Here is a 10804-nt window from a genome sequence, read left to right as displayed (position 1 = left end):
TTCTCTGGAGATAAGCCCAGGAGTGGGATTGCTGGATCATAGAGATACTGATGAAAGAAACTGAAGATAACATTTTTCAGTTGAAACCAGAGTGGTTATTTCTGAGGAGTGAGCATAGAGGGGTATTCCTGCTAAAACTTGTTGTAACTGGTTTAGCCACAGGAACCTCAAAATGACCACAAGTATATGTAGTTCTTCTGAGGTCTTGCTACTGGAAATATCTTTATCAGTTAATCTAGTAGAGGACTATTAAAATATATATTTCATAGTAGTTCAGAGGACATTTGTGAGTTCTTTGAGAATGAAACAAATTTCTCATGTTTCATTTCAATTATTAGACAAATATTAAGAAATATTAAATTGATAAACTGTGGTAATTTAGTAATATTAACACATACATTTTCCTCTATCATGATTTTATGAGTTCATTGAGGTCAGTATTCTACTATTTCTTTATATATATACTAGTAAATTAGCACATAGAAGAGAGTCTATAAATGTTTGTTGATTAATATAACTGGAAGTCCTTCATTATTTTCCCTTAATTTTGATTCTTTGTATGTTACCTGCTCTATCTAAACAGGCAAGTGACCCTCCCATGACTTAATTCTGTTCAGGAAGCTATTCTGACCCTCGTTAACCCATGTGGATATTCCTGAGACCTTCTTTCTTGGTTTATTTTTAGCAAAGAGTTTAGGAAATGGGCTTCAAAGCATTTTGGAAGAAAACACATGGGACAAAAACTGGTGGCACAGTTGGGACACTAAGTGATCTTAAAACTAGTAGTGGATCTGCTGTGATGCAATACATTGATACCTGGGTGCTTCACCACTTCCTGATGTCCCAGACCATGGCAAGCCAGCTGAAGCATCTGGCTTCAGCATCACCTGTACACACACCATATATTAAAAAAAGGCTCATACCACTCACACATCCCATCCTTATATTGCCCATTTGAATGGTCTTTTCCCAGGCTGTATATGTAGGGTACTAAAATGATTATTGGATCCTAGAGTTCAGATAAAGAACACCTGATCTTCAGGTAGCAGAGGTGGCTTTTTAATGTGTTAGCAGCCTTTCTTGATTTAACAACTAAGAGCTTTGACTCTGGAATGCAGTCAGTCAAATATAAAGAATTACCTTCCTTAAAAGATTACAAATATTTGAGTTAACTCCTTTTCCTAAGTCCAAGATCATGTGTTGAAAAGCCATAGCCGTAAATAAAAATATATTCACTCTGTCTCTAGCTCAAGCTCATCACTGTGCTTAGGATTGTAAAAAATGAAGGAAATAAAAATAGAAATAGGCATCCTATGACCAATAATAATGCAAATTGGAGGGAAATGGGAAAAAAAAACTTCTCAGACCAACACTGAGAAATTCATGAATATAGTCTCTTAGATATTTATTGTAATCTCCAAAAAATAAAACAAGATAAACCCAAAGAACAAAAACCACTGTGTATACAGAATTCACATACAAACTTAATACCTAATAAATAGAGCACATAACAGTTCTTACACAATTTCAATAAAGCGAATTAAAACTTCACAATGTGAATACACTTTATAGCTTCAAACCCAGACAAGAGCTCCTGTGGACACATGAAGAGTCACAATATTTACTGTGTAGCAGTAGTATTCAAATAAACATCACGATCACTATATGAAAGCATTAAGCTGTTAACTCAATTTTTTCCCCAAGAAGAGCTCAACAGTGTAGTCACTGAGAAGGAGCTGAAAGTGCCTGGTCACAAAGGAAGGTCTTCATTTATGCACTTCTCCTTGCCCTTATGGGAAACATGGAACCACAGGAAAATCTCTGGGCACACATCCGCCTGGTTGACATTGGATTCAACAATGTTTTATGGTTTGGTGCATGGGCAAAGTGTCTAAATCAACTGTTCTAATGAGCTTCAAATCAACTTGTGTTTGGGGGCTGAGTCTAGGGCACAGCACGAGAAATGTGATTATGCTGCAACCTGTCTTCCTCATGGGGACAAAAACAGAGTCAAACTGGGGTACTTTTTGGGTTTCCAACAGCCAGTCTGGTTCTCTGGAGAAAAACAATGATCTCTAGCTGTCAGCTCTGTCACCCTTCAATTCAAGGGAACGAACTTTGACCTTTCCCACTTACTTGCCTGGCACAGTCTCCTCTAATGCTTCCTGGGATCACGTCTGACCTCTTCAGCAGAGCCCTTCTTGACTCTTCCTGTTTTTCTAGGTTTCCCATTCTCTGTGCTCCTATATCCCAACACAACATGGCATTTAGATTATATCCCAGCATTTTGTTCCTTGTTCTTCAGTCAGTAAGCTTATTAGGGGCCAGAGCCATACCTCTTCCCACAGTACTGGGCACATGGTATTTCATAACTGTTGACAACTAACTAAACATTTAAATATACCCTTAAATCATCATTCTAATATTGGCTACCTGCTTATATTTTTCTTTTTTTTTTTTTTAGATTTGGCACAAGTCATCACTAATCTCCCCATTTCACCCACCTTCACTTGATTTCTCAGTGGGTCTGAGAGCTGAGTATAAAATTTCAGGCTATCATATGTAAAATACGGCCACACATCTCTGGTGGTAGCCCAAAACTATGTAATATGATTGGCACATCCTCACATGTCAATTTCAGGCAGTTTCCATAGAGAGAACTGAAGGTTTCATATGATGTACAGATGGCCAAGGTCATCTAAATCCAACTTCTCTTCATATTTTTAGTGGAAAACTCAACTTTCCTTCCTAAGGGTATTATGATTTACTCTAAGTGAAAAAGCAAAGCACAATATTAAAATGAGCACTTTGCCCTAGAAATGGAAATAGAAAATAGGAGTTTAAGGTAGTTGGCCTACTTGAATCTTCATACATATAAACACTTACAGTTTTTGGTAATCCAGCAACCAGGACCATTTGCTTGACTTTTGCATCTCAGTGAAGTTCTAGGCCACCAGTTACGAGATTAATCAAGGGGGTTTGAGGATGAACATATGAGTTAATGAGAACATACAAAAGTGATTTAAGGATTCTGACTTGTTTCTTCTATATTATCAGTGTGGACAATTGAGAATTGAAAGTGAAGATAACATTAGCAACAACCTAAAAAGACATCAATATTTTAGGATTCCCAGGATTGACAATGTTAAATTTGCAAGCAGAATACAGGGTTGAGTAACAGTAAAATATACACATAAACATAGTGTAAATTCTTAGTAGATAGAACATGTGATCAATATTTCAGAGAACAATAAAAATGACTTTTCCTTATGTGCGTATTTTTTCTAAGGTTTCTAAATTAGCCTCTCATAAAGGACTTACGGAGAATTCGCAATTAAGAAGAAAATGCCTACGTAAAATAACAGCCTTTCTGTCTTCAAAATAAAATCCACAATTCTAAAAGGCAAAATTGAAATATAATCGCAGATCCTAAATGTTTGGTTTTATAGGAAGAAAGCATAATTTAAAGTAGGCACAGAGGAGTTTCACATGACACCAATAAGGTATTTACTGTATAAATTGCACCACTAGACAAATACAGCTACAGGAAATAATTTGAGTAAGTCAAACAGCCATCAAAGCATCTCACACATTCATTATAATTCACTCTTTCACACTAGTTTATATACACTGAGTAAGTCATTAAATATTGCACTTATTGGCCCATGAACCCTCAATTCTGAGGTGTTGAAAAATAGAAAACAAATCTATTTTTATAACATATTTCATGCAACATTTAAGACATTTCAGTTCCACAAACACCATTAAATAGTTGTACATTTGGACAGTTCAACGGTATCACAGCACGTCTGACATTAACAATATATTAACAGGAATTACAGGAAGTTTTCATTCAGCACATATCCTAGGGATGATGAGATGTTGCATGGAAAGCCATCATATTGATAACAGCAAACAATCTCCAGACTTCACTTTTAAGAGGAATATGTAACCACTAGACACATGTAAGTTACAATCATGTCCCTGAAAGGCCAGGTGTCTGTGGCTCATGCATCTGCATCTTTAAGAACAGCATTCATGAACCTAAGCAACCTCTAAGGCCCAAAAACCATGAACATGGAAACATTTCCATTAATAAATAAAGCCAGAGCCAACTCTCAGTTGTCCACAATGAAGGAAAGTATGAACATGGGTGAATGAAGTATGCAGGTACCTTCTCCCCCTCCCCCCCAACAACCTCATTTCTGCAAGTAACAACTGGTTGAAACTCTACCAATAACTGTGCTGGTGGGAGGTAAATGGTGAAACTTGAGTCTCATTTCCTGTTCTTGCTCCTGTCATTCTGTGAGTATAGTGCTTTAAAAAAGTTAAATGATTAAAAAAAGTCAAGAAGTAGAGAAGACAACTGCAAATAGAAAGCTCAATTTGTCCACTAGCTGGATGGTCTGATCTTATTACTCAAGCTCCTGCAGAGGCTTGGAAGTAATTTCTTTTCTCTAGAACATTTGCAAAATATATTCTCTCTGTCCTCTCCTTTTAGCAGGAATTCTATGCACAGACACACAAATAAAATTGGTGTGAGGAAACTGTTTCATAGACCCTTTGAAAGAAAATGTGAGTTTCCGCTGGAGCATTAGTAAAAGCTCTCTTTTCACTAGCACTGAGAAAGTACTATGTACTGACGTTTTGCTTCCTGGAAAAGGTATCTGTGAGTGTGTATGTGCTCGGAGAGGTAACACTATCAATGTAGCCCAAGTGTAAATATTTTAATCTGCTTAAGGGAAGTAGTTGACTAGAGTGTTGAGCATTTCTGTAAAGGTTTTTAAGAAAAAAAAAGCATTTGTTATGAAATAACAGCGGGTGGTTATACTTTAAATTCTCCAGACTTGTTTTGCTCCCTTAGAGGATATTGTATTTTAGAACCTGGAGCCCTTTAGGTACACTGTAGATATAATCAAGGTGCTTTTTTTTTTTTCCTGGTTATAAATTTCATCTTTTACTCAATTTGTCCCAATTGACTTCAGAATATAAAACAGGTTTAGGTTTTTAACTCGCTTTGATCAAAAACTTACCTAAAATAGGACTCAAAAATGCTGATCTGAGTGTTTCAGCTCATTAGAAAGACTTCACCATGTTAATGACAGACTGCTAAAGCACAGGAGGTATACACAAATGGGCAAAGCCAAGCAGAGCTGTGGAGGGTGTGCTACCAGGGGGTGATTAGAAAGGCCACGTGGGACCAGCTGCTCATACAGCACCCTGACATAACACACTGAGTACACACACAAAGGAACAAAGTGTTCCAGTTACCAGTCATGCAACTATAATTGAGAGAGAGGATTCTTCAGACAGAAAGACAGGCTACCTCCCAAGTAGGCCACACCAAAAATTCCTGATGGAGCATTCCAATAGCATATGAAAATTATTAAATACATTTTGGCCTAGAAGGGTTTTAGTCATGACTTAGGTAAGATTTATCTTAGTTTTTCACATGCAGCTGCTACCAGCCTTGTTAGAGTCCAGATACGTTTATAATACAGCCCCACAAATGCCACACAGTTGACTGAAGAATGGCAGGGTATATCTTCACCAAGCATGAAGATACATAGTGGATAAAGCACATCACAATAAGCCACTGATGACTATCACACTCCAAAATGAATGTTGCTTCATGGAAGTTTAGTTATTAGTAGACCATGTTTTACTTTTTTAAAAAAGAACATTGCATCCCTGAAAGTCTATCCTCAGCACAGATGTAGTTGAAATTGGAAGTTTAAATTGGTTCCTGAAAAATAACCAATGTGCTGAACAAAAGAACTCTACCTAATCTGGATAAGAGGTAGGTGAAATATATATTTGCTTACTGAGTATATCGATGTTGTGTATAATTGGGGTTGTAGTTTTTATAGAATTGATAGTTCACATGTAACATAACAATGCTGCAGCTTTTTGCTACAACCAAAGGCATCATCATAGTTCCCTTTCCAAATAAAAATCTTAGCACTTACTTACTAGGCATCAAAGGGATATTGACTTTAAGTGGACCTAAGGAGGAGACGTTCCTCAAGGGATTGGAAGCTGTTGGTGGGAAAGTGGCAATAAATTAAATCATTGTCTTAAAGCAGTTTTTCTTATGAGCCTGTAGATATCATGCTAACTTATAAACTGCTGTCTAAAAACTTAAGAGACTTCACGCACCTTCTACATCAACTAACATGCCCAAAAGCTGAAATGCACACCCACTCCATGAGTTGCCATTTAGAGAAAATAATTTCCAGTCCAATTTTTCATTTACATCAAGAACAGAAAGGAATGTCCCCAAACCAAAGCTCGTGGAAGTATCTGCTTAAAGCAATCAAAGTTTTGTTCTAGAAGTAATTGGACGGGTAGGGGTGGTGAGGAGATGAGTGGCAAAGGAAGAGAAATTTATACTTGAAACACTGAGTTGCATCAAAGACAAAAGATGGATGTCTACAATTTACAAACTAAGGCAAGTGTATACTTTTGTTTTTTTGAATACAAATTTAGTTAGGCCATTAAATGATCCGTGTTTATTTAAGCTGTTAGCAGATGGAGAGAATGTGGGAGGTATTGTGTGAACGTATGTGTACACATTTGTGGGCATGTCAGCCAAAAGGCTGAACATCCTTGTAACTACAGTGCTAAAATTTACAAGAAATATGGCTTGATGCCAACAGAAGTTTACTTAGCTAACCCTGGGCTGGTTCCTCCTTTGCAAAATTTGATTTTAAAATCAGGATTTCTTGATGAGATTAGGAATACAGGGTTTTCTTTCTTCCAATGGGCTTTTACACCAGGAGTATAAGTATTGAATACATTGAGCTCTGTGACAGGCCTTTCTGAAAGCTTATCAGTGAAATTCCAACTAGGGTGGGAGCTTCAGAACTGAGAATCAATTAGGAAGTCTCCATTTCCATTGAAGTTTGGAAAATAGAATTATCAGATGTTACTTGACAATGAACACCTGTGCTGTTGCTGTATCACACTCCTATGATGGAGTAGTTCAACTTCAGTGTGTTTGACATTGTGTAAGTGGGTACTTATTTCAGGTCCTGTGGTTCTAGGGCCAATTTCAACAGCAATGAGTTCTTCGGAGAAGTTTACAAGAGGGCAAAACTCATCTCTTTCCAATTTTCTACCTCCTCTCTGATTTTGCTTTCCATTTTACAGTAATACATGCATCAAAGTCCTCCTTAAAAAGTCATCTGAAATATCATATAGCTATATGTATGTGATCAGGGCTGAGAGAAGATGGGAAGGTCTTTCTGGCTCTATTGCTTCGTACTATATTGTAAAAGTCAGCTTAACAGCTGCATCATTTAATATGGCCACTTTCTAGTGCACATTACAGAAATATTACGATATCATGCAAATAGGCTTCTGTTGCAAACATACCTGCTTTAATGGCCCCTGCCTTTACTCTTTCCCGTCACTTTTATTTCTGTTATTTGTGAAGCTGGTTGTCCCATTAAAATCTAATAAAGCATTAATGTTTTCTTCTCTTCACTTAGCTAAGGCCTGCACTGTAGAATGTCAAAGTGAAAATTTATTTCCAATTAGTGGATCTTAAGCTAATATGATGAGAAATAATAAATGTGGATATGCCTAAGATATCCCAAATGCTTTCTCTTGTGATTTTCATCTTCTGGCTTACTTATAATGTATGTGACCTAGTTCCCTGACTTGTAGGCATTTATTCTCCAGATACCTCTTTAGCATCTTTCCCTATCAATATCCCTGCTCAGTAAACGTGCACTTAGTACTTGATGGGAAGTATCTCTAGTATTGAAAAAAAGAGAAAAATCCCTTTAATAAGACCACCAACAAAGGGAAAATCTATCCAATGGAATTGCTTTTCCAAGTTGCCAATCTGTGTCCTAGCTGTAAATACTGCTGGGTAGTGAGACAGAGGCCATGTTTCTCTTTAGTGCTCAGTTAGAATCGCTGGTGGGATTGGTATGCTTGTCATTCATACATGGTCTTTAGGAAATCTGGGAGAAAAAATGCGAGGGTTCAAGTGGTTTCCTTTCTCCTCTCAAATTGCTAATGACACCCTCCCCATTTTTTTTTTTTGGTCTTTTTAGGGCCACACCCTCGGCATATGGAGGTTCCCAGGATAGGGGTCTAATTGGAGCTACATCTGCTGGCTTATGCCACAGCCTCAGCAATGCCAGATCCAAGCTGTGTCTGAGAACTACACCACAGATCACAGCAACACTGGATCCTTAACCAACTGAGCAAGGCCAGGGATCAAACCCTCAACCTCATGGTTCCTTGTCAGATTCGTTTACACTGTGCCACGATGGGGACTCTGCTTATGGCATCCTAAAGTATTTCTGTAACTCTCAGCTCCAAAAAATAAGTAAAAGCTTGCAGAATGGTGATATGCCTTAAAAATATAAATACCTGGATTGAAAATGATAAGAGGTGAAAATTGTCTTTTCCTCAACCTAAGAGCCGTGGAAATACTATTTAAGTGATTTATAACTAGGTAAAGGAAGTTAGGAAAGTTTAAGCAGAAGGCAATGGTTGGAGAAGGGTCCGGAAAGTCAGGATGGTAAATAATATGGAGGGAGCTCAGGCCTTGGAATCATACAGCTACTCCTAGACTTCTTGGTTAAGATACCTGTTACATAACACATTCAGCAGATACTTCGGTCTGTCAGTGTCCTCAGATATTTGGGAGGTTGGGTGGAGCAGTCCTGGGTCAGGTATTCCTTCCTTAAACATCTAAATGAAGATTACTGTTAAAATCTACTTCCAGCCAGGTAAATATTAATCTCTTAGAAAATTTGCAAGGGCTTTAATAGTTTAATTTCTTTATAGTCAATGGTTTTCTTGCTTATTAATAACACTAAAAAATAGACAACTTTCCTAAAGAGTAAACTGACCTGTGACAGCCTCTATAATCATGAGCAATATTTCCACTTGATTTTCAATCGAGAGTAAAGCAAATAAGGTCTCCTGGGATCTTTCCCTGCCCATACTATACACACACACCCAATTCCTTGGTTATCACCCCTACAAGTGAATTGCATCATTTGAACCCATGGCACAAAAGTCAGTTGTACTGCACTTATAATCAGAGGTCCCAGCAATAGCCTAATCTAAGAAATCTGAAACAAAAAGAGCCTAGAAGACAACAAATCACATGCAAATACCAGATGTTTATAGATCGACAGTTCTTACAAAGTTAAGATCATGTATTTGCCATATGTTAACACAGGAAGAAACCTCCCCAGAATTTAATGCATGTTCGAGCCACTGACATCAAAGATTTCCCTCAGGTAATTATTAGGCAGTATAAATGAAGGCTAATCGATCACTTATAAATGCTGTTTTTAGCAACCACCCCCCCAGGTGCGGCTTGTGGGTGGAGACACTAACAGCCACAGCTGGGCTGCGGTGGAGGAGGGGTTTCCTTGAGTCTTGTATTCTGCTTTGCGGCGGTGATGGCCGGGTCCGTCTCCAGACTCTCGGACATCTTGTCACAGATGATGTCCACAAGACGCTCAAATGTCTGCTTGACATTAATGTTATCCTTGGCACTTGTTTCAAAAAACTCGAAACCTGGAAGAAATGCACAGAAACAAAGCTTGGTTATTGGGTACTTCTGTTGAAATTAAACGGGACGAGGCGATGTTGCGAGGGCAGCGGCTGGTGGGTTTGGTTCAGGTGAGAGATGAGAGGCGGGCATGAGGTGCCATGTGAACGAGTGCTACTATCATGCTATCCATTAACCATGAATAAGAGTTATCAAATGGAATTAGTGATGTTCACATCTTATTTTTCGCTAGACACCTCCCCCGCCAAAAAGAAAAAAAAAAAAAAAGCCTTGGCAAGAGTTGGTTATGGCAATATTAAGGATCCTGCCATCTCTCTCCCCAACCCCAGGCTCACCATATAGCCTCCTTCAGTCTTTTCCAGGACTAGTGTTATTTGGCATTTTTTTTTCTTTCCTCATTTCAGATTCTACCAAAATTAGTAATTTTCTTTAAGGCTTAGAAGACTTCATATTCATATTCTGTGAAAGGGACTTGCAAACTCCAATATAATGCAATTCTCTTTGCATGTCTGTCCTATTGCTGCTAAGTGAAACCTTTAAAGCCATTGGTAAATTTCTAGTACTTAACTGGACACAAGGTGGCACTAAAGAACCACTGGATTTACCTTAAGAGTGCTTCAACCTTCCTTAGGAAATTTTTGAGTGGTAGCCAAACAGCCCCCCAGGGCTCTGTATACCATTGGATCTAGCATAGCTTCTGTGATCTTTCAGTAGCAATGTTTTTATCAACATCAGGGAAGGGACACAAATTTCAAATGAACTGCCAAAGTGCAAGAAGTTACCGAAAAATTCAGTGATGGTTTCACGGGGCTATTGATGTGTCATCACGGTACCTGGCCAGAAGCAGCCTTGGTACCCTGCTCTGTACACAATCTTTATCACTCTATTGTTTGCATTCACATTCCACTGGCTGAGCTTGCCAGTCAGTTGCCATGACAACCTCCCCACTAGGACAACCAGAGATTGCTCTGGTCTATTCAGGGGATGTTGATTTAGGATGTATTGGGCTGAACATAGAAATGCTTTCCTAATCCATTCTGAATTTTACACCCTATAAATCCTTCTGGTTACATCTGGCCCTATCTCTAAGGAGCCACATGGATTCAGAATGATTAAATCATGTGATTTCAGCCTAGCTCCTGGGGCCAAAGGAGAAAAAATGGATTATATTTTGCATCCATGTCAAAAGCACTGTCATACCCCAGAAATACTTATTTTCTTAAGCAGTATTGAATGATAAACAACAAAAAGCAGTAT

The 10804-nt window shown here is 38.2% G+C and overlaps 1 protein-coding gene across 2 annotated transcripts in view; it reads right to left on the bottom strand.

Moving 5' to 3' along the window:
• RAB3C (RAB3C, member RAS oncogene family) overlaps positions 1389-10804 on the bottom strand; it is a 317653-nt gene continuing 308237 nt past the window's right edge. For both annotated transcript variants that reach the window (XM_003359779.5, XM_003483830.4), the window contains exon 5: positions 1389-9552. In XM_003359779.5, coding sequence (XP_003359827.2) covers positions 9365-9552 — 188 coding nt within the window. In that variant the 3' untranslated portion in view covers positions 1389-9364. The remainder of the gene's footprint in view (positions 9553-10804) is intronic.

This window comes from Sus scrofa, chromosome 16, assembly GCF_000003025.6.
Source record: "Sus scrofa isolate TJ Tabasco breed Duroc chromosome 16, Sscrofa11.1, whole genome shotgun sequence".
In the NCBI taxonomy this organism is placed as follows: domain Eukaryota; kingdom Metazoa; phylum Chordata; class Mammalia; order Artiodactyla; family Suidae; genus Sus; species Sus scrofa.
The sequence above is the reverse complement of the archived record's forward strand: the minus strand, read 5'-3'. Positions and strand labels throughout refer to the sequence as shown.